General features: G+C 50.6%; 1 protein-coding gene across 3 annotated transcripts in view; it reads left to right on the forward strand.

Annotated features, from left to right (window-relative positions):
* Nucleotides 1-24537, forward strand: part of EPB41L4B (erythrocyte membrane protein band 4.1 like 4B) — a 124964-nt gene that overhangs the window by 17245 nt on the left and 83182 nt on the right. For all 3 annotated transcript variants that reach the window (XM_036261277.1, XM_036261276.1, XM_036261278.1), the window contains exon 2: nucleotides 18233-18337. In XM_036261277.1, the coding sequence (XP_036117170.1) occupies nucleotides 18233-18337 (105 nt within the window). The remainder of the gene's footprint in view (nucleotides 1-18232; nucleotides 18338-24537) is intronic.

A 24537-nucleotide genomic window follows, 5' to 3' on the forward strand; every position in this document is an offset into this window, starting at 1 on the left:
GTGTTCACTTCTGGTAATTCCTTGAGGCGTACACGCATGACCTGTGACATATCTGTGTTTGTCACATTTTAATTAAAAAGTAAACTAGCCTTGTCTGGTTTTGCTCAGTGGTGAAAGCATTGGGTCCAGACCAGAGGGTCGCCAGTTCGATTCCTGGTCAACGGCATGTACCTGGGGTGCAGGTTTGATCCTCGGCACCAGTGGGGGTCGTGCCGAAGGCAACCAATCAGTGTGTCTTTCTCACATCGATGGTTCTCTCTCTCACATCGATGGTTCTCTCTCTCTCTTCCTCCCTCCCTTCCACTCTATCTAAAAAGCAATGGAAAAATATCCTTGGGTGAGGATTAAAAAAAGTAAACTACAGGTCTGTAAAAGGCTTTGAAAAACAGCCACATTTCACATTTAAAAATTCAGATTTGTAGACTTTCTTAAAACATTGGAAGATGTGGCCCTAGCTGGTTTGCTCAGTGGTTAGAGCATCAGACCAAAGAGTCTTGGGTTTGATTCCCGGTCAAGGGCACACATCTCGGTTGTGGTTCGATCCCCGGCCCTGGTCCGGGTCGTGTGGGAGACAGTCAATTGATGTGTCTCTCTCACATCTCTCTGTCTCTGTCTCTGTCTCTGTCTCTCTCTGTCTCCCGGCAGAGCCAGGACCTCTGACTCTAAGCTCCAGGAACCTTGCACCACATCCCTCTGAGATCCAGAGCCTTTGCTGGGTGCCAGGCAAAGGCTCCCTCCTACTCCTACTCTCTCTGAAAATCAAGGGGAAAATATCCTCGAGTGAGGATTAAAAACATGTTTTTGGAAGATCTGATTGCACAGTCTGAATTCTTCCCATAGAGTGGCAGTTGGCTGGATCATTGTGGGGACTGTCCCCCATTCCTCATGGCCCCCTCCACTCATAGGATGCTTCTGGCTCTGTATCTTCCAGCATGAGTTCCTCAAAGTGCCTGGCATGTGGGTGACACCTTGGAACCCCATACAGATTTTCCTCCAGGTCTTCTACAAGGTATTCGGGCGAAGGGCTCAGTGCCTGGCTCAGTGGCTGTCTTGTAGGAATACCCTCTGACAGGGGTTTGAAGTCCTGGGGCACCCCGGTCCTGTGTGGGAAATCATTCCATCTGAATCGGTTCTGCTTCAGCTGAGGAAATGGGGGTTCGCGTATGATCTATTCACAGCAGGTACAAGTGACGAGAAGTTGCCCTAGTTGTACCTAGGTGTTTAGTTCTATAATTTCCTATTTGCGTGTTCTATTTTGAATAATGAGTATACCATACTAGTTAGTGTTTGGTACTCAGTTGTTCCTTTTAAAAATGCACATATGCCCTGGATAGTTCTGCTCAGTGGTTAGAGCATCGGCCTGCGGTCCAAAGAGTCCTGGGTTCGGTTCCCGCTAAGGGCACGTACCTTGGTTGCGGTTCATCCCCGACCCTGGTCCGGTCGTGCGGGAGGCAGCCAGTCGATGTGGCTCTATCACATTGGTGTTTCTCTCTGTCTCTGTCTCTCTCTCTCCCCCTCCCACTCTGAGGATAAATAGAAAAATATCCTCAGGTGAGGAATCAAAAAAATGCACGTATGATTGGAAACATTTTTTCTTAGTTAATGAGTGAGGACAAACTAACGTTCTGCGTGTGAACCGGCACCATTGTTCTCTCAGCAGCTCACACCGACACGAGCCGCACGCCCCAGGGGCTCTCTCGACAGGGCCGTCTTTACAGATCCAGGCCTACAGAGGGGCTGTGAGCATCACCCCCTCCTTCCCTCCGTCTCAGTGTGTCCTCTGCTTTCTTACGGAGACTTAAAAAAGAACACACACAGAAAGAAAGAGAGAGAGAGAGAGAGAAAGAAAAAGAGAGAAGAAAACTCAAAGGCCAGCCATAAAAAGACAGCTTTATTTATATACTCCTCGTCAGATGAATGGATGGTGGTGCCTCAGTTATAGCTTTATGACCTTAACTGCCCAGCTCCCCATAGACAAGGTTAGAAGTTTTATGTGCTTTTCCACTCATTAACCTTTTTGAAAATCTTATATGCACACAGAGCCAAGTAAATAGCCCTAAACTTCTGTGCCCTCGCAGTTGGTGTGATTGCTGAAAGTACACTAACATTCAGGCACGTTTGCTGGCTGGGTTCCGTGTCCGTCCTTAAGGAGTACCAGCCATGGGTGGGACCCCGGGAACGTGGGCTCCAAGGCAGCATCCCGGCCGTGGGGGACAGGGCTCACCGTTCGTTCATCCCCAGGAAGAGCAGCGCGCGGTGTCCACAGGCTGCCTCCCACCCAGCGAAGGCGCTGGACCTCAGAGGAATGTGGTGGAACGTTCCGGGAGCTCAGTGTCAGAGGTCCTGGCACAGCCCTGGCTCTGCCGGTACCTGGCGCTGACCACGCTGGGTGAGGCCCTGGGTGAGTGTTTCCATCTCACTCTCACCCTCGCTTGCTGGAAGGAGTGCTGTGTTATCTCCACTGCACAGGCAGCAAACTGGCTCCAGAAGCTGCAGGGGCTTGGCCGGGATCGTGTGGTTTGTGAGTGGTGGAGCCCAGATGCACACCTGGGCCTACCTTGCAGCTGAGTCCTCCCCTGCATCGGTCTGCTCGGGCTTCCCTCACAAGGGACCACGGGCTGGGTGGCTTAAGCAATGGAAACCTATCTTCTCACAGTGCTGGAGGCCGGAAGTTCAAGATCCAGGTGCCAGCAAGGTTGGTTTCTCTGAGGCCTCTCATTGGCTTGTAGATGGCTGCCCTCTCCCTGAGCCCTGCCATGGTCTCTTCTCTGTGTGCGGGCATCTCTGATGTCTCCGGCTGTGACCCTTTCCTCTTTTTAAATTTTATTGAGTTTTAGAGAGAGAAGTTTTAGAGAAGAACATCCACGTGAAAGAGAAACATGGATCGGCTGCCTCCTGCACGCCCCCTACTGGGGATCGAGCCCCAAACCAGGGCATGTGCTCTGACCGGGAATTGAATTGATGACCTTTTGGTGCACAGGACCATCCTCAACCAACTGAGCCATACTGGCCAGGGTGACCTTTCTCTTTATCAGGACACAGTCAGATAGGATTAGAGCCCACCCTAATTAACTCATTTAACTTAATTCTATCTTCAAAAGCTTTATCTCCAAACACAGCTACACGCTGAGGCCCTGGAGCTTAGGGCTCCAACTTATGGGTTTTGGGGGGAACACAGTTCAGCCCATAACATTCCCTTGTCACTTAACCCCCATAAAGCTCATCCTCCTCTGTGAGTGAGCATGCTACCTGGAATGAGGCCACCTCTGTCACTGGGCATGTTTTGTGGGACCAAGCCCTGTTAAATCTGTCATTTCATATCATCCTCAGACATTCTTACCAGGTAAGAAATTTCCTGACACCAAACTCGACCTGAGCTGAGTAACAGAGGTGGGGTTCTCACCCCTGGAACCCCTGCCTTCAGCCGTGGCCTCACGGGGTGTGTTGTGACATCCAGACCGGTCCTTTGGAGCTGGGAAGGGCTGGGAGAACGGGGCCCAGTGCTTACAGGACTGGTAGTTGGGGCAGCTCCTGTGGGCCCCGCAGCCTGCACCTGCCTGGCTGCAGATTGAGCCACACACCTGAGATGCAGGATGGGTGGGGGCAGGCGTCCACTCCAAGTTAGCTCTTTGGCTTCAGGTCTCTTGGCTGGGTTTTCTGGGAATTTGTTGCATGTTTATTTATGTGGAATTATTCGCTTTCAGAGTTGCATGGGGTGGGGGTGGGGGGGCCAACCTGAAATCTGGCTGCAAAAAGTAATTTGGCAGTTTATTTTCAGGACTGCCCTTCTCCCAGCAACTTGTTTTAAACTCAGCTTCTGGCACTAAGACATCCATCATCTTAATTGCATGTTACTGTTTAGTCAGGCACAAGTTTGTTTCATTTTCTTTTTCCTTTCTCCCATGGTTTGGGGTGGGTTTGTTTTTTTCCTGGTCCACCATTTAAGAAAGCCAGAAATACTTCCCCAAACCGAGCACTTTTTATAGTCCAAGAGTTGTTAACACTGAGATTTCTGTGGTTTTGTTTGTTTGCTTGCTTTTTTTTTTGGTGTTGCAGATTTGGTTCTTGACCTTTCAGATGTGGAAACACTAGGCTTGGCGTTTCCTTGCCTGTTCAGGTAACACCCACCGTGCCGTCGTCTCGAGATAATTCTAAGAAAGAAAACTGTGTTGGTCTCAGGGTCAGAGGCTCGTGTTCTATTCCTGGCTATGCCGTGGCTTCCTGGCAGCGTGACCTGCCTCTGGCCTCCCTTACCCATCTGTAAACCGAGGTAACTTGAATGTGCTTACTTCTAGAACTTCCCTGCATTCTTACTGGTAATGTGGTTGTCCAGTAGGGCCCTGGACCCAGCCCTGGTCACTGTGGCTGCCTGAGGATGTCCCCTGAGGAGCTTGTCCTGTTCTGTATCTAGTGTTTGTACTCTGCTGATTATGGTACGTTAGTTCAAGGTTAAAAATCAATCCTGTGTCCCTCAGAAATGTTCGCAGAGATAAAAATCGTTGTTTCCATGACATTAGATAGGGTAGAATATTAACCTCGGTATCCAGAGCTTAAACAATTTTTGTTTTCATTGCTACCCGTTCTTTCCTGCTGTGAGCGTATGTTACTGGTGTCTGAAGTGGGGCAGAGAGGAGCACAGCCCTTTATAAGCTGCACCTGGGACGGGGTAGGGCTGAACCGTGACGAGGGCCACAGGGAGCTTCTCAGTTGCATCCCGACAGAGTCTGTGTGTTTTGTTTTTGTGACATGGAAGAAGCTTCGTTGTTGACAGATGGGAGTCGTTTTCTCCCTTTGGTGACCCACAGCGCGTTCCTGGTCGCCGCGGACTCGGACTGCTCTTCCCAGCTGGTGGCTTGGATTCTCCAAGGCAAGGCTCAGGCCAGATTCACCCCTCCACCCCCGGCCCCTTTGAGTTTGTGAGGGTTTGTCCAAGTTTTCACGTGGGACATTTTCAGGCGCACAAAGCAGAGAGAAGAGTGTGACGACACTGTCACGTATGCAGTGCCCCTTTGTTGTTACTCCTCTGGGCATGTTAAAGCAACTCCCAGACAGCTTGTCGTGGAACCTGTTAATACCCAAACGGGTGTCTTTTCTATATAAAGAGACACACACATTGTGTGTGTGTGAGAGAGAGAGGTAATGCCATTGTCATACTCAACAGAGGGAACGAGGGTTCCTTAATGGCATCTAATACCAAGTTCATGGTTCGTTTTCCCCAGTCATCTCAAAAACGTTTCCATGATTGGTTTGTTTGAATTAGGAGCCAGCTACCGACCACACTTTACATTTGGTAAATAATGTCTCAGGTCTTTTTATTTATTTATTTATTTACTTATTTATTTATTTTTTATCCTCACCCGAGGACATTTTTTTTTTCCATTTTGTGTTCAGATAGAGTGGGAGAGAGAGGGAGGAAGAGAGAGAGAGCGAGAGAGAATCATCGACACAAAAGGGACACATGGAGTGGCTGCCCCCTGCAGGAACCCAGGGCCGGGGACAAACTGCAACCAAGGTACATGCCTTGACCGGAATCGAACCTGCGACTCATTGGTCCGCGGGCCGACGCTCTAACTACTAAGGCAAACCGGCCAGGGCTCAAGTCTCTTTTAATCCATAACACTGCTCTCCTCTCTTTTCAGGGCAGTTTATCGGGTTTGTAACATGTGGTTGGTGGATGTAGAGTATAGCAGCCTCAGATGTTCCAACCCTGGGTTTTAATGTCTTTCTCCTAAACAGAGTTAGTGAATAGCCTCTGAAGAAGAGAATTTTGGTTTATTTTTCTTTTTGTTTCTTTGTGAGAACTCGTATGTTTAATATTCTACTTTCTTGTCTCGAGCAGGTGATACTGAAATCAATATTGCAGTGTGAGGATTTCCTAAGAAACACTTTTTACAGTAATGAAAAACTTGTACGCACACACATATGCCGGGCACATGCCGTGTCTGTGTCTATGTATGAGTTTCATTCTGGTTACGAGTTTTGCATAACAAACTCCTCCAAAGCTTAGTGGCTTAAAACAACCACCATTTTTCATAGCTCCCGAATTCTGTTGGTGAAGAACTTGGGTGGGGCTCAGTGGGGAGATTCTTCTGTTCCTCATGGGATCGACCAAGGTCACCCAGGGGCACTCAGCTGGATGATGGACTGGTGTGGAGGGTCCAAGGTCGCTGCCACATACTGTGCACCTGGCAGCAATGACTGGAAGGCTGGACTCAGCTGGGACAGTTGATTGGAACATCTGCTCATGCCTGGCCTCTTCAGCATGGTAGTTTTAGGGGAGTTGGGCTTATAAAAAACAAATGTTTTTGTTGTTGTTGTTTTGTTTTGTTTTTTTAAAGAGAGAGAAGAAGGGAGAGGGAGAGAGAAACATTAATGTGAGAAAGAAACATCGATCAGCTGCCTCCTGCACTGGGGATCGAGCCTGCAACCCAGGCATGCGCCCAACTGGGAATTGAACCAGTGACCTGTTGGTGCATGGGATGTCGCTCAGTCCACTGAGCCACACCGGCTGGGCGGGAGTTGGACTTTTTATGTGCTGCCTGGCTCTACCCACAGAGCAAGCATCCCAGGAGAACTGTCACCTTGTCTTGGAAATCAGAATACCATATTTTATTTGGTTAAAGCAGTGCCGTTCTCCAGATTCAGGGGACAAGTGCAGAGACCTTGCAGCCGGGTTTGTTAGCACCACAGTCGAAAAGAAATAACCCTAAAACTAACACTTAGGTACTTGCCACCTGGGATCATTAAAACATTTTTTTTTAATTTATTTTTTGTTTTTCAATTATAGTTGACATTCGGTATTATTTTACATTAGTTTCAGTATATAGCATAGTGGTCAGACATTTATATAATTTATGAAGTGATTCCCCTGATAAATCTAGTACCCACCTGACACCGTACATATTTATTACAATATTATTGACTATATTCCCTATGCTGTACTTACATCCCTGTGACTAATTTGTAACTGCCAATTTGTAACACCTGGGACTTTTTAAAAAAATAATTTTTATTAATTTGTTTTTGTTACAGATGTTTCTCCTTTTTTCCCCATTGACACTTTCTTCCCCAAACACCCCCCCACCCCATCCCCAGCTTTGTTGTCCATGTCCATTGGTCATGCATACATGCATATAAGTTCTGTGGTTTATCTCTTCCCCTCCAACACCCCCTCTTTTGAGGCTTGTCGGTCTGTACCCTACCTCTTTGTCTCTGGGTCAATTTTGTTCATCAGTTTGTTTAGTTCATTATATTCCATAAATAAGTGAGATCATGTGATATTTATCTTTCTCTGCTTGGCTTGTTTCACTTAGCATAATACTCTCCAGGTCCCTCCATGGCATCTCAAATGAGAAGAGATCTTTCTTTCTTACTGCTGCATAGTACTCCATTGTGTACATGTACCACAGATTTTTTTATCCTCTCATCTACTGATGGACACTTGGGTTGTTTCCAGATCTTAGCTATTGTAAATAGTGCTGCTATGAACACAGGGGTACATATATTCTTTCCAATTGGTGTTTCAGGCTTCTTAGGATATATTCCTAGAAGTGGGATCACTGGGTCAAATGGCAGTTCAATTTTTAACTTTTTGAGGTAACACTATAGTGTTTTCCATAGTGGCTGCACCAGTCTGATTCCCACCAGCAGTGCACTAGAGTCCCCTTTTCTCCACACCCTCGCCAGCACTTGTTTGATGATTTGTTGATGGCAGCCATTCGGGCAGGTGTAAAGTGATACCTCATAGTTGTTTTAATTTGCATCTCTCTGATGATTAGTGACGTTGAACATTTTTTCATATGTCTCTTGGCTATTTGTATGTCCTGTTTGGAGAGGTACCTGGGACCTTTTAAGTCCCCATGTACTTGCCTGTCTTTTGAGGTAAGTGGAGGCCACTGGGGTGGGAAATACCTGCCTTGAGAGGTTGTTCAGGGAAGTCTCCTGAATGTTCCCATTCTCAAGGGTTGGAGTGGACTCGGTGGGCAGAGAGCAGTGTGACAGGTTACATGACTCACCTTGCCTAATAATAAGGGTGACTTGGAGCAGCTTCTAATCTAGAACTCTAAGAGAAATTTGTCCAGGGGACCTTTGTGTTTAGGGGGGTATTGGATAGTCTGTTAATGTCCCTGTCAGCAGGGGTAGTGTATTAAAATGTGCCTGATAACAATATCACCCAAAAATTGAGTATTCGACATGTGCTGTTTGATGTTTCCTGTTGAGAGTGGGAGGCATAACGCTGGAAGTGTTGGGTGAAACCAGTTTTCAGGGCAGCCAGGATCAAGTAGAGTTAGGTGTCTGGACGTCATTCAGCATCTTGGGGAATAAATGGAAAACCCTCCCCCTTAGACTAATGGTTGAACCCCTTGTGTTAGGCATGCTTGGAAGGAGATGGAGACAGAAATTGAGGTCCTAGGAGATGTTAGGTATTCCCCGTAGATTGAAAGACTCTCATAGGCTCGTGACCAGTGGGTCATTTCATCCTCACAGCAGCCCTGTGAGGGAGGGTTGTTGAAGGACAAATGAGAGCTTTGAATCTCTGCTGAGATGTAACTAAAGCATGTCCCGCAGACAGTGTATCGGGCTGGAACAGAGGCTGATCGATAGTAACGCAACACACACAAAGTGTCGGTGATTGCAAGTGATCTCTCCGTTAGTTGAAGGCGCTGTGGCTGTTCCGTGGCGCAGTGGTTAACCCTGAAACGTGCCTGCCTGGACCTCACACAGCACACTGAAAGCCCCTTGCCCTTGGCGGACGCAGGACTCAGGTTGTTGGTGGAACTGGCCACCAGGTGCCTCTTTGCTGCCTCCCACACCACAAGGACCGTCGCTTTCTTCTAAGGCTGTTCTTACTTCCTTGTTAATCAAAATTAAGGGCGGTTGTCCTCACTGCTTCCTCTGATTGCCAAGAGATTGTTAGCCAGGCAAGTCAGGAAATTAATAACATGTGCTCTGTTTCACCAGAATTGAATTTCCAGGAGCCACTCAGACTGTTGATGTCCCCCTCACCACAGTGTCTTGGTTTCTGTGTTAGTTTGTGAGCAAATAATTGACTCTCCATTCTGCCGCAACTTTTCCCTGCCTTCTCCAAACGAAACGGAAATTGCTCCGCACCGGGAGCTCCGTTTCTGTGGGGCCACCTGGCCTTGTGTCCCAGCTGGAGCTCAGACCGAGCATGAAGTAGGGGCTCAGGAGCTGTGTGTTGGATTAAGAACATTTTCTTGTCTGCGGGACATGTTGCACGTGCTTGGACCCAGAGAGTCAGATGGATTGACCAGAGAAGCCGGGGGATGAGGTAGAAAGAACTCTGGCCTAAGAATCAGAAAGGCTGGGTCCTGATTCCGGCTCTGCTACTTATAAGCTGTGTGAACTTGGTCACACGGGTCTTTGGGAGCTAAGTCTCCTAGTCTCTGCAGAATGTGGTTGTGGAACCTGGATAAAGGTGGAAGCGCTCTTCATCTGGAAGGCAGGACACGAGCTGGACAGCCTGGCCTTCCCCCCAGCAGATCGTGGGTACTTCTGCAGGGTCTTGGCATCGTTACCTTCCAGTGCTGAGTCACCAAATCTTGCTGATGGCTGAGATGGTACGGAGCCCGCCCCTGTCCACGGGGAATATATTCCAAGACCCCCAGCAGACGCTGAAACTGCACATAGCACCGAACCCTAGATATACTATGTTTTTCCTGTATGTACATACCTATGATAAAGTTTAGTTATTATAAATTAGGCACAGTAAGAGGTTAACAGCAACAACTGGTAAATTAGAACAATTGTGACAATATAGTGCAATTAAAGTTATGTGAATATGGTCACTCGGTTCGGGGGTCCCTGCTGAAGTCTCTGTGTAGATTCTAGGTTCAGTGCTGTCTGGTCAACATGCTGCTGACCATCCTCAGAGCACCTGTTCGTTGGCCTTCCACCCACACATGTAAGACCTTTCCCCTCTTAACACCACGCATGGAGGCTGTAACTTTTGCGGTTTAAGGTGCGACAGCGAAACTAACACAGGTTTCTTTGTCTTTCCCCCCTCATTTCAAGGATGGAAGATGCAGTCTTACCAAAGAGCTGAGCAGCCTCAGCATCTGATTGTTTTTTCTTTCGTGAAGTCGAGAACTTCCACTTTTTCAGGGAAGCTTTTTACGGCTTCTCTCCGGCACATCCGAGTTGCCAGCGCCGCTGCTCTTGCGCTTCGCGTCCATGTGAAGTCAAGTCAGGGTGACCTGGGCACAGGCACTGCGATGCTGTGACAGCCAGTCTGGGGACTGCGATGGCTGTCACGGACTAACAGGCGGGGGTCGTGGTCTCTGCAGATCCGATGGGCAAAGGGATGAGTCATGTCCCAGGAGGGACGGAGCTGGACCACTCGAGATTTTGTCGCGCTGCTCAGAAAGGCATGCAATTGAAAAGTTATGAATTATTTCTGAAATTTTCCATTTAATATTCCGGGCTGCAGTTAACTGCGGTTAACAGAAACCGTAGTAAGGAAAACCACGCACAAGGGAGGGTGGCTCCTGTATTTCTCACTCATGATAAATTTCAGGGTAACTTTATGTGGTCATTTCAGATACTGGCGTGGATGACATCCTGGAGTAAACAGCTTATATTTGTTACGATGACTTAGTAGTGGGGACAGGGACCCCCTGGGCCACTTCATGTATGTAATTGCTGGTGTCCCACTAAGGCAAGTTCTCAACCTGTGGGGGTGGGGGTAGGGAGTATTTGGCAAAGAGCACATTTTGTTGTTCTGTGGACAAGTGAGAGAAATGAATGAAATTAATATTAATTCCTTTGTGTATCTAGGACACCACAGTTTACAGCGCATGCTCATTTGCTTTCTTGCTTTTCTATTAATGCAATGACTTAGCGAGGTTGACAGGGCAGATGAGAGAACCCCATTTTTCAGATGGAGAGTCTAAGACTCGGGGTGTTGCCAAAGATGGCGGTCATATTGCTAGAGAAGAGGTAGAACTGGTTTTCCGATCCAATGTTTGCCTCTGAGCCCCGTGGCATGGCACCACCGTGGTGCCGTTGTGAGTTTTCATAACCAGGTTGAGGCCAGCACCCGACGGGCGGCTCTGGCACTGTGGAACCGAAGACAGATACCACCACCCGCTCCCACGTATCAGATTCCTCGCAGGTTGTAAAACTGGGATCCACAGCTGATATATGGGGTAACAGCCTGGGACTCATAATGTTCTTAATAGGATACATCATGGATCAATTTAAATTAGATGAAAAAAAAATTTTTTTTAATTCTCACCAGAGGATAATTTTGCACTTATCTTCAGATAGAGTGGGAGGGAGAGAGGGAAGAAGAGAGAGAGAAACATTGGTGTGAGAGAGACACATCATGCCTCCCGCATGACCCCAGCTGGTGCCAGGGACTGAACTGCAACCTAGGTACGTGCCCTTGGCCAGAATCAAACCTGGAACTCTTTGGTCCACGGGCCGACATTATAACCGCTGAGCCAAACCAGCCAGGGCTAAATTAGGTGAAATTTAATTGGAACAAATGCCAGAGCCTGCAGTTTGGTTTAGAAGCTATCACACAGTTATTTTAGTTCTTTTGTAACCTGTATATAAACACCCAGAACTTGATAGTACTGTGTGTATAAGGTGTAGTCTTTTCATTAGCCACGAGGGAGGGCCACATGTGGTATAGTTTCCAAACACCCACGTTCTAGTCTGCGTTAGAACACGGGGGTCCAAAGGGCAGACGGGAGTACCCAGGCTCTGCACCCACATCCCAGCTTTCTCTAGAGAATTCCTGGCAGAGATGGACCAGGAAGATGAGACTTCTGAAAAGCAGGTTGTTTGAAGACCGTTGTGGAGATTGAGGATACTCCTTAATCCATATCAGTGGTCATGTTTATTGACATTTGGAATATCAGGCGGCCCAGAAGCAAAGAGAAACACGACAGGGTGTCGCCAACGAGAAGTTTAATGACACCGGTTACTTGAAGCTGGCCTTGGGGATTGGCTTGCTGCAGGTGGGGATAGGAACGGGGATGTAAGCAAAGGAACAACCCAGGCAGAGCCACGGGGGTGTGGCGTCGCATTGGGGAACATGGTCGGGCACTTGACTGAAGCCAGGGTAGCTGTGGGGTGATAAGACGTGTGTTGGGTTGGGCACTGCTGGTTGTGCGGAGTCCCTGGCACCAGAGGGAGGAGCCTGCACTGCATCCTCAGGCGGATGTTCTCGTGCAGAAAGGGATGAGCTGAGGGCTCTATTGTGTGAGGACCATTCCGGCAAACAGGGCGAAGACGGTGTTCGGAGGGACACACTAGATGCAGGGAGGGCGCCTGGGGCCACTCGGAACTGGTGTTGTGGTCCACGAGGGGCGATGTGGCCTGAGCTGTGATAGAGGTGGAAGGGAGAGCCTTCCGAAGACGGGTGCAGAGGGACTGCCGTCTGATGGGTGCGGAGCAGGCGCACACAGACGAGCCTCGTGTGCCTGCAGGAGATGCCCCTGAACACCTTTCATGCCTTGATGTCGTGCTTTCCATTTTAGTTCACGACTAAGAGGTATACTCCTGGCTGGCACACTCCCCACAGCCCATGTCCTCCTTTCAAACCTGCCTGTGATACCTGGCTCTTATGCTATTGAGACTAATGAGACCTGGATGGATTGGCTTCGGTCTCCTTTGTTCTTCCAGGACCTGTGACACCGCACTTGGGTCAGGTTGCAGCAAGACATTGCCAACTTGCCTGTTATCTAAGAGGGTCAGGAAAGTTAATTTATTGGGGGAGGCAGTTAAGACATCAGCTATCCAGCAGTCTTCCTTATCAGGAGCATGGCTAGGAACCTCCGACCGACTGCCCAGCAAAGATAGCAGGATGTCCATACCTTTCCCTGCTGGCTGCCTGCCTGACCCAGTCTTCAGTTGGCAACTCTGTACTCCTATTTTACACATGATTTTAATGAGTTCAGTTATTTTTAGCTGCTGTCAGATCTGAAGGAGCTGCTACAGAGAGACATGCCGACTCAAAACCACTGGTTGTTGGTCCCCGTGAAAAGTGACGGGTAGAGATGGGAGGAAGATAAACAAGACGACATGGATGCGAGACTCGAGGGCAGTTCTCCACCCTGCTGTGTTTGGGGACAGCTCGCTCTGTGTGTCTTAAAGTCGATGGAGCGCCCTGGCCGGTTTGGCTCAGTGATTAGAGCATTGGCCCTCGGACCATAGAGGCCCGGGTTCAATTCCTGCCAAGGGCACGTACCTCAGTTGCAGTTTGTCCCTGGCCTCGGTTGGGTCGTGTGGGTGGCACCAGTCGATGTGTCTCTCTCACATCGATGTTTCTCTCTCGTCCCCCCGCCCCCGCTCTATCTGAAGATAAATGCTTTGGGTGAAGATAAAAAAAAAAAGGCGACGGAGCATCATGGGATTCCAGAATGGTGACCTGGACTTAGTAAGGTTTTACGTTGTATCTGTTCTGCTCAGGAAGGCAGGGAGGTAGTGGCATTGCTGCCTCTGGCGTGGGTGACTTGCTTTCCGGAAGGACTTATTTGGTGAGGGCTTCCTGTAGCTACTTCCTTCCAGACTCTGAGCCCTGTGTACGCCGACACCTAGAATAATGGCTGGCATTCGGTGAGCAGTTGGTAAATATTTGTTGGATGAATGGATTCGTCACGGAGGGGGAGACCTAGTTGACAGTGAGCTGACAAGGAGTGCCTTCTCGTCTTGTCACATTCACGGATCTCCTATTGTAACCACCAGACAGCGCTGCGCGTAACAGCCATGAGATTGTGTTTAGGTAAATAGCCCAGGAAGTGCAGCACCGCTCCCGGGGTGCGTGTTCCTGGAATACTTAATTTAAAAGGATTTTCATGAGTGTCGTCCCGTGTTTAGGCCCACTGCTTGTGAAATATCAGACTGTTGTCTGTGCATGGCCCATCCGGAAGGGCTGCTTCTTGGCCCCCGACCCCACACACATCCCTGTTCACCTGTCCATCCTTCCATCCATCCTTCCATCCATGCAGCAGACAGACAGTATGGACACTGCTTTGGGATGGAGGGCGGGGGTGGTGCTCAGATGAACGCAGCTGGCCCCGCCCTCAGGGAGTGCTCAGTCTGAAGTTAGTAACCCAGGAGCCCTGTGAAAGGGTGTGTGATAAAGGCCCGGGCCTGCTGTGGGAACACAGAGGAGGGGCACTGCCCTGGGCAGGCAGGGGAGCTGCTGAAGGAGGGGGTATTTGGGCTGCGCCTGGAATGACAATCTGTGGGCTTCTAGGCTGCCCCGGGTGGGATGTCCCGGCCGGCAGTGCAGACGACAAGTTACCTGGAGCTACTCTGCAGGCCGGAAGCAGTGAGAGATGGTGGGTTCAAGAGCTGCGGCCTTGACCCCTGTCTTCACTCCTCCCCCCACCCCATTGGGGCCTGTGTTCTGAGGATCCCTCTATTCCAGCCCTCGTCGTTTTACCAGCTTCTTTTTAGGGCTGGAAAGACCCATTGGGAATTCTCTCTTCCGCTCAAAGCGCATACTTGGTGAAGAGAGCTGAGTGGGGGGAAGTGTTTCCAAGGGAGTAAAAATGGCATTTACTCCCCACCGGACCCTCTGCCCGCCCCCTCTGCTCCAGCCGAGGGTCTGCCAGCAGAGCAGCCGGTCAGGCCCGGCAGGGCACTCACCACCCGGGAAAGGTTCTTTCCTCGACCTCTACCTTGCGCTCTTCCTAAATTAGGTCCATTTTAGAAAAACATCAGAAAAGTGAGATTTGGAGTGACCTAGACACAGACTTGGGCTAACCTCCCTCCCTGGCCGTGTGCAGAACTCTGTTTTATCAGGTCATACTCTGTGTTAAAATCACATACCTGGATAGCGAGCCCTGCATCAAATAGACCCAGGTGGGGAGGAGGTGGGCTGTGGGGCCAGTTGCCTTTGGGTGGCCTTGTATACTCAGTGTATATGCCATGTCCATTTTACAGCTGCAGGAGAAGCCCTGGATGGCCACATCGATTTGGGGGAATTGTGAATGGGTTTCAGGTCACAGTTAGTGGCGCATCTGGGACCAGAGCACAGATCTCTTGCTCTAGCCCAAATCTTGTTGCTTTGTCTGGCCACTCACGCTATACTCTAACTAGTTCTGTCCCAAGGAAACCTGCTAATGAGTCATGGGCTCCGTGATAGCAAGTGTTGCACAGGCCCAATAGCACCAGAACGTAATAGGAAAAAATACAAGGTGGATTGTTGTGGGCAAGGAGGAAGAATGCCAGAGTGGTGATTTTTTTTTTTTTTTAATTGCATTTGCTGTCTGACAACTGCTGAAGGATCAGTGTGAAAACTTGGGAGGGAAACCATCCATAGTGCCCCCATCCGAACACAGCTGCTGTAGTTTTTGCAGATTTCCTGTTTTGCTCGAGCACCCCGTGAACAATGCTACATGTTTTTATGTAGTTGGAGTCACAGCGTCTTCCTCCTCTCTAGTCTCCGTATCAAATGTTGCCATGAGACGTTTCCTTATTTCTATCTCATCTTCGTACTTTTCTTTTATAACGGCTGACTGGTATTGTGGAGTTTTGGTGGCCCCAGTTCTGTGGCCCTGTGACTGGAGTGCGGTTGTTTCCCCCTTTTGGCCCCCCACTCCCTTATTTTTCCGAGAACGCGGTGGAGACCTCTACACGTCGAGCCAGCTGCTCCGTCAGATTGTTGCTTGCAGAGGAGTATTTCCAGGGACTTTGTTTTGATTTTTGTTTCTACTTTTTGTTGTTATTTCGTATAACACAATTACAGACGTACAAATAAAACAGAGGTACCACCATCCAGGTCAACAGCTGGAACCCTGCCAGGCAGCCGGAAGTCCACCCTGGGCCCCGCCCAGTCACATCCCCACCTGACTCCAAGAACAACAACTACCCTGCCTTTATTTCAATCACTTCTTTACTCTCTTTCCATATGTTATCACCCAAGTGTGCATTCCTGAACACTGCAGTTTAGTTTTGCCTTAAAAAAAGATGTCTTGCTCAGCCAGTGTGGCTCAGTGGGCTGAGCGTCGTCCCATGGACTGAGAGGTCTCAGTTAGATTCCCAGTCAGGGCACATGCCCGGGTTGCAGGCTCAGTCGCCAGTGGGGGGCGTGCAGGAGGCAACCGATCGATGTTTCTCTCTCACGTCGATATTTTTATCTCTCTCTCTCTCTCTCTCTCTCTAAAAAATCAATACAAACCTATTTTTAAAAAGTAAAAAAGAAAGTCTTTTAACTCTTTTAGGCTGTAGGAGTCCCCTTCATCTCTTCTCTTTTTCTATATTCTGTTTGTTGAAGAAACTGGGTCGTGTGTCCTGAGGAGTCTAGGTTTCCCACAGGCTGGAGCTTGCTGATTGTGGTCCCGGTTGTTTTGAGCATCTGCGTTTCCAGCCTTTGGTGGTCGCTAGTGCGTGAGAGAGGGTGGGGAGCCGGATGCTGTGTCGGGTGGGGGTGTTCTTCATCAGGAGGCTCGTAAGGGCTGGTTGTCTCCCTCTGGGGAGCTAGCAGCCACTGGTGCCCAAAGCTCAGAGCCACCATTCAGTAGAAGTTGCGAATGTGTGATACTGCAATTCTTTTATTCCTTCTTCATTTATTTGTTGGCAATAATTGAAATAATGTGCCCCTCTGCTATTTTTGATAGCTTTATTGACATTTACATATGATGCAGTTTACCTGTCCGAAGGGTACAATCCAGTGGCTTTTAGTGTATTCTTAGAATAGTGTGCATCAACACCACCCGTCTTAGAACATTTCATTAACCCCTGTGCCCGCCCCCCCAACTCACCTTAGTGGTCGCCCCACAAACCCTCCAGCCCTAAGCAACTACTACGTTCATTTCTGTTTCTAAATTGACCTGTTCTGGACATTGCATGGACTATGTGGTCTTTTGTAACGGGCTTCTTTCGCTTCGTTTTCAGTTTTCAAGGTCCATGTTGTAGCACGGGTTGGAATTTCATTCCTTTTTATGGCAAAACACTATTCTGTTTGATGGATGAGACCACAGTTTAATTATCCATTCATCACTTAACAGACATGTGGCTTGCTTCCACTTTGGGGCTGGTATGAATAATGCTGCCATGAAAATTTTTGTTCAAGTTTCTGTGTGAATATCATTATTTTCATATTTTTTGAAATATATACCTAGGAGTGCAATTGCTGAGTCAGATGGTAACTATGTTTTACCGTTTGAGGACCTGTTAGGCTATTCCCTCAAGTGGCTACACAGTTTTTCATTCCCATCAACAGTACACGAGGGTGCCAGTTTCTCCAATATTTATTATCTTCTCCGTTACAGCCATTCTAGTGAGTGTGCATTGGTGTCTGATTATGGGTTTGATCTGCGTCTTCCTAATGACTGATGATGGTGAGCACCTTTTCATGTGCTTCTTGGGCTTACGGAGAACTCTCTATCCTTGGCTCATTCTTTTTTTTTTTTTCATCCTCACTCGAGGACATTTTTCCATTTTTTGTTCAGATAGAGCGGGAGGGAGAGAGAGAGAGAAACATCGATGTGAAGGGACACATCGAGTGGCTGCCACCCGCACGACCAACCAGGGCCGGGGACAAACTGCAACCGAGGTACGCGCCCTTAGCGGGAACCGAACCCGGGTCTCTCAGTACCGCAGGCCGACGCTCCAACCGCTGCGCCAAACCGGCCAGGGCCCTTGGCTCATTCTTTAACGGCAGGTTTGCCTTTTCGTTATTGAGCTGCAGTGGTTCATGGATTCTAGGTAGAAGTCCCGTATCAGACATAGGATTTGCAAACTCTTTCTCCCATTCTGGGCTGTCTTCATGCTTTCTTGATGTCTTGGTGTCCTCTGAAGCATAAAAGTTTCACATTTTTTATGGTACCCAGTTGACGTTTTTCTTTTGTTGCTCGTGCTTTGGGTGTCACGTCTAAGGAATCGTCGCCTGGTCTCAGGTCATGAAGATTTGAGCCTCTGTTTTATCTTGGGAGTGTCATACCCCTGCAGCTAAAGGCAGAATCAACACTTGAATCCCCACCCCAGCCCCCCGTTTATTTACGAGTTTTCATGGTACGGTATTGGTTCCCTAATGAAGTTGTTGTTTGATGTGTTTTTGTTTTTGTCATTGGGAATGCTTAGATTTAATCAGGAGTTTGTGTTACATGAAAGCCAATGAAAATTTTAGAATTTTGTAAACTGTGACACGTACGCATAGACAATATGCAGAGAAAAGTGGTTTTTAAAAATACCTTTGTTTTCTTACCTTGCAGTCACGTTCTAAATTTTCCTCTCTCCACTTGCCTTCCAGAAACATGCCAAAGGCCAGGACCTGTTTGACCAGATTGTGTACCACTTGGACCTCGTGGAAACCGACTACTTTGGCCTCCAGTTCCTCGACTCTGCCCAGGTCGCGGTATGTATCCTGTGATTCCTTTCGCGACAGATTAGCTTTTCATTGCTAATCGCAGATCCACAGTTGCTAGAAATTGGTGGAGAAACATAGGAGTGAAACTGTGAGATTGTTGCCATGACGAGCATCGGGATGGCGGTGATGGTGCCCAAGTGAAACACAGCCACGATGCCCACCCTTGAGGCGGCCAGCAGCCGGGAGAGGAAGAGAGAAAAAACGTTTACGTCGTGCATGGGGACACATTAGGGAGGCATGTCCAAGCGCAGGGGTGCCCTTTGGGCGTATTTCTAGAGTAGGGAGGAACCATCATAGATATTCTTCCAGAGGAGCTGCTTTTATTTTTTTCTTTATTGGTTTTAGAGAGAGAGGAAGGAAGAGGGAGAGAGAAATAGAAACATTGATTGGCTACCTCCTATATGCCCCCCACTGGGGATTTGGCCCACAACCTGGGCATGTGCCTTGACTAGGACTTGAACCAGTGACCTGTTGGTGCATGGGTCAACGCTCAACCACTGAGCCACACCAGTAGGGCTGCTGCTTTTATTTTTAACCAGCGGAAGAGGCTGCACCACCATCCTCTCCGGAAGTCTTGCTGGGTGTGGAGAGTAGGTGCTGTGAACACGGCTGAGTCGCAGCCGGGCTGGGGGCCGGGCATTCGGAGCAGGTCCTGGCATTGCCCGAGAACCATCTTGCAGGCTCCAGGTGGTTGTGTTAGGTCAGCAAAGACTTCCCTTGCTCTGCCTGAGACGAGCGTTCACAGTGGAGGTGCTGGAGTGAGTGAACTCACGCCGCTCGGAATCCCTGATTTAGAAAGCAGGAATGACTCCAGGGTCTCCCTCCCCGGATAAATGTAGCTTTGAGTTTCTAAGGTAATTTATTCAACCATCTAAAAACGTTTAGTGAGTGCCTCCTTCGCTTACGCATGGACCCCATTCTAAGCACTATGGATAAAGCAGTGAACACAAATATGATCTGACAGGCAGTAAGACGTGTTGAGAAATATAAGGCAGAGTAAAGGGGCAGACAGACAGAGCAAGGGGCAGACGGACAGAGCAAGGGGCAGACAGACAGAGTAAGGGGGCAGACAGACAGAGCAAGGGGCAGACAGACAGAGCAAGGGGCAGACAGACAGAGCAAAGGGCAGACAGACAGAGCAAGGGGCAGACAGACAGACAGAGCAAGGGGCAGACAGACAGACAGAGCAAGGGGCAGACAGACAGACAGAGCAAGGGGCAGACAAGACAGCAAGGGGCAGACAGACAGAGCAAGGGGCAGACAGACAGAGCAAGGGGCAGACAAGACAGCAAGGGGCAGGCAGACAGAGCAAGGGGCAGGCAGACAGAGCAAGGGGCAGACAGACAGAGCAAGGGGCAGACAAGACAGCAAGGGGCAGGCAGACAGAGTACGGGCAGTGCTGTTAATAGACAGTGTGTACAAAGGTGGGTTCCCTGATAGGTGATGCTTAAGCTAGGCCAGGAGGTCCTCAGATGTGGTGAAAGACACTTTTTAGATACTTCCTGGGAGCTCCACGTGACAGTTGGACAGTGAAGATGTCAGAATTGATGCCTGGGAGTTGGGTCTGCCTGAGACTGTTAGTGTGATGCTGCGTCCACAGATGAAATAGTGGAATCAGGACTTAAATAGTCCTGGTTACAGTGCCTCCCAGGAAGACCCTCCCCCCTGCTCCCACCAGCTGACCCCTCACACCTTCCGGACACCCTGTCTGCCCTCAGCCCCTCCCCTCAGCCCCTGGCTGTCGCCCTGAACACCCCAGCCACCTCTTTGAGTGATGGTCCTGAGTCTCCATTTCCCAGCTGCAGGCTCTCACTCCAGCCCACCAGGGCCCTGGGAGCAGCAGGCCAGCCCTTTGCTTTCCACCCCCCTGTCCTGTCCTGTTCCTTTCCAGTTCCCTGCCCTCTGACCTCAGCACTGCCCTCCCCATCCCTCCGGCCTTTGGCAACCTCAGAGTTCAGATTGTTGATCCTTCTGAATATTCTGGACACTGTTTCCTCCCACTGAAGCTTCAGCTGACCAAACCTCACCCAGATTCACCGTGGGTCTTGTCCCAGCAGTCATGCCAAGATCCAGACGTCTGCTATTCCCCATTCGATGAAATCCCCCTCGATTCCGTCTTTCCAGTCCCTCTCCATCTGGCCATGGCCCTTGACGACCCTTCCTGCCTCCTTCCCCCTTCTCCCGGCCTCCTTCCCCCTTCTCCCGGCCTCCTTCCCCCTTCTCCCGGCCTCCTTCCCCCTTCTCCCGGCCTCCTTCCCCCTTCTCCCGGCCTCCTTCCCCCTTCTCCCGGCCTCGTTCCCCCTTCTCCCGGCCTCTTCCCGCCTTTGCCTCCCAGCTTGGCAGAGCCTCAGCCATCTCACCTGTGTCCTCACTTGCCCTTGGATCCTCCTGCCCCCATGACCGTCCCCAGGCCTCCCCTTGACATTCAGGCCCATCTGTTTCCTCTGCTGCTGCTCCCGGGCTGCCAAGCATCGCTGGAGAGTCACAGGCTGTGCCTATTGGCACCGGCACAGATCACAGGTTTGGCAAGGTCCGGACCCCGAGCTGCTGCTGGAGCCTCGCTGGCCTCTACTGGACCGTGATGTGCCCCACAGCTCCCCTTCTGACTCTTAAATTTCTTTTTTCTTTATTGATTAGAGAGAGAGAGAGAGAGAGAGAGAGAGAGGAAGGGAGAAGGAGAGAGATAGAAACATCGATGAGAGAGAACGCCGATTGGCCACCTCCCGCATGCCCCCCACTGGGGATCGGGCCCACAACCTGGGCATGTGCCCTGACCGGGAATTGAACTGGGGACCTCTTGGTGCGTGGGTGGATGCCCACCCACTGAGCCACACCGGCCGGGCCCCTTCTGAATCTTGACCACAGATATGTAGTCCAGACCCCACAAAGACTGACCTTGAAGTTGGCCTTACCTCCACCTGAGAAGACTGACCCATTTAGCTCAAGCTCCTTGTTCTCGCCCCTCAGACACAGCGGTCCTTGCCCTTCTGTCTCAGGGAGGCGCCTGTTTGTCCGGCCTTTACTCCCCACGCCTGCAGGGACAGTTCCGTGTCCAGCTGCTTCCTGAGCGCCAGACTTAGAGTTCTCCTTTCTGTCCCCAGCACCTGGCACTGTGAGCCCTCCTCCTCCCGACTCTTCTCCAGCCTGCTGTCTCCTGTGTCTTAGCCTATGGCACACCTGTGTGGCAGCTTTGACTTCAGCCTGTCTGTGGCCCTGTTTCTGGCTCTGCCCCGACTCATGTGGCGGGTTTTAGGCAAGCCACCTTTCCTTCCTTGGTCTCAGTTTCCTCATCTGTAAAATGGGGTTCTCGGACCTGTTCTCCCAAGATCTCTTCCAGTTCCAGTCTTCTGAGTCTAAGGAGGAGGCAGGCACGTCTGCCCCACACCTTTGGGGAGGCGGGATCCCTGTCCTTTCTGCCTTTAGAGCCAAGTGCCTGTTGCCCTGGTGGCACGTCCTCATCCCCAGCCACTCGGATTCCCAAAGCCAAGGATGTGACTCCTTTGTGAAAGACTTATAAAATGCTGTGACCGTCTGCTCACTTGGCCACCTTCTGTCCCATCTGCTGGTCCCCTGTCACTGGATGGCAGGAGGTGTGTTCACGGCAGGATGCAGGCTTCCTTCCCAGGCCAGACACCTGCAGATGCTAGCGTTCTGCAGGCCCCAGAGCCTTTCCAGGATCCAGCTCTGAGCGCGGACGTGCTTTTCTTCCCACAAAAGCAGGTGCAAGGTCCTCATCTGCCCGCCTCTAGGACCCAGGAGAGTTGTAGCTGCGGTCACGCGGGGCCCCTTCCGCTCATCAGTGTGATGTCTAAGCTGGGCTCCTTCCGGGCCTGGTGCAGGTCCTGCCTGCGCTCACCGCTGTGCCTTTGTTGGTGCTGGTGCCCCTCCTGATGCCCTTCCTCACCCCGTTTCCACTTCTGGCCATCCTTCCAGACCCTCTCGGGCAACCCTCCGTCATGAAGCCGTCCTGAGCGCAGAGTGTTTTCCTCCTCTTCGTTTGCCTCCTGTGGCCGGCTTGCTCACTGGGCCTCGGCTTCACTATGTGTATAAACAAGGCCTTCTGATTAGACCCTAAGACTCAGGACTTCCTCTTCTTAACTTGGTGGCTTTTGGTGACAAGGCGCGCACCCCAGAACCTTAGTGGTCAGCCCCAGAAGAGACCTCAGGAGCCATCTGTCAGGTATTTCCATCTCAGCCGGTGAACCAGAGCCTCAGCCTGGCTGGTCAACTGCGCCCCGTGTTCACGACTTCGGGCTTCGGCGCTCTGCTCAGTGTGCGGTGCCCTCGAGCCTCGGTCTTCGTCCTTGAGCACGGAGGTGGTGACATCTGTTTCCCAGGGACCTTGAGGGGCTCAGTAAGTTAAGGGAGCAGAAAGGGTTTTGTAACCTGACGTGGGTGTGGGTCTCCTCCACCTAGCTGGACATCCTTGGGAGACCAGAAGTCCTCACAGCCCCAGAGGTGACGTGCTGAGGTTAGCTGGGGCCTGCAAGGCCATCTTGCCTGTGGGGGAAACCTTCGCAATTGAGACGAGAGCCCTTCAGCTTCTGGGGTATCACTGATTTTTCTGAGGACCCGGGACAGTGCAGTTGGTGGCAGGTGACGGGATGTTGTGGCAGGTGTGTTTCTTGGGAGAGTGGGTAGTAGATGGGGGCCTGGAGGGAAAGAACGGTCCACTTGGCCACAGGCTTATTACTCCACAATCGAGGCTCCTCGGGGGCTGACACCCTCACCCAGCCTCTGACGTGCAAATCAGAGGCGAGGGCTGGGGCAGGGCTCCTGGCACAGCTCTCGGAGTAAGTAACCAGCGCCTCTCCCAGCTCCCTGCAAAGAGCCAAGCCTGGTTTCCATAGAGCCCTGCCCAGCCCCAAGCAAGGTCAGAGTCTATTGGCATCTCCTATTTTCAGCTGTTGGAGGAGGAGGGGCTCCTGTTTCCCTTTCCGAATCAAAGCGGGAAGTCCACCTGGGAACCCGCTCTGGCGCTCTCACTTTCTCACAGCTCCAGGCAGGGGCAAGGGTTCTGGTGTTGCATAGCAAAGCTTTCTCGCAGAGCCCCCCCAGCTTACTCACAGCCTGGTCAGATGGCTGCTGTTGACTGACTTCCTGCTCTGAGGGAGGCATCCAACTAAGGCGTTCGTCACCCATCTGTAAAGCCGACCAGGGGACAGACCCGTTTTACAGATGATGAAGCTGAGGCTCAGAGACACTGGGAACCTTGTAAGAGTTAAAGTAAGGGACAGAGGTGGCATTCAGAACCTGGCATCATTCCGAAGCTCAGCACTTTCCACTGGGCTTTACTCGTTCCATTGCACATGGTAACGTCACACACAGACACACTCACACCGAAAGCGAACATTTGGCCAGTAGCGACTCAGCAAACTTTGACTTGGAGCTTGCTCACTGCCTGGCTCTGTGATGCAGAAGCGAGCTGGGCGTTGTCCCTGCCTGCCACATTCTGGTGAGGGAGCCCGACATGTGGTCCTTGGAGTGGCCGGGGTTCAGGCCCCCACCTGGGGAGCCTGGAGGATGACTGCCTTGGTATGATGGGTGAGATGAACAAGGTGTCGTGGGGGGAGCGTGAACGTGGGTTGGACCTCAGGACGAGAGGACTGCCAGGCAGAGGAGCAGCGGGGGTTTGGGGCAGGGATAATGACCCTGTCCTCAGGCTGGAGCATCTCTCCCCCATCACTGGGGCAGGTGTTCCAGAGGGTAGGTGTGGCCATTGTGCGTCCATTCCTCAGCCCCTCCCAACATGAAAAGGGAGCATTTTATGGCATATGTTTTACAGCAGGAAATGCAGAAAAGGTGATTGTTGCCTTTGTCTGAAGCCTCGGGAGATGTTTTCCCGCTGGGCTTTGCAGTGTGGAATTGGGTAGATGGGTGATAAGAGGCCCAGGGCTTCGAGATAAGGGTGACAGACACGGGGACTGCTGGAGGGGCTGAGCGGATGCCTCCGGGACTACTGCCGCTGCACACTGATGATGGCCTGGCCGGGAGAGCCCTTGCATTTTCCACTCGTGTGGACTGTCCTGCGCGTTCCTACCACTTCAGATGTACCTGGGAGGGCAGTGGGAGAGAATCAACACCGATAGCGGGATAAGTCACTGTAAGAAACATTTAAAAACCCTCCCTCCCATTTGAATGGTTCATTATAGTTTCCATGAACACTCAGCTGACTCTTCAGACAGTGT

Source organism: Molossus molossus, unplaced genomic scaffold, assembly GCF_014108415.1.
Source record: "Molossus molossus isolate mMolMol1 unplaced genomic scaffold, mMolMol1.p scaffold_m16_p_14, whole genome shotgun sequence".
In the NCBI taxonomy this organism is placed as follows: domain Eukaryota; kingdom Metazoa; phylum Chordata; class Mammalia; order Chiroptera; family Molossidae; genus Molossus; species Molossus molossus.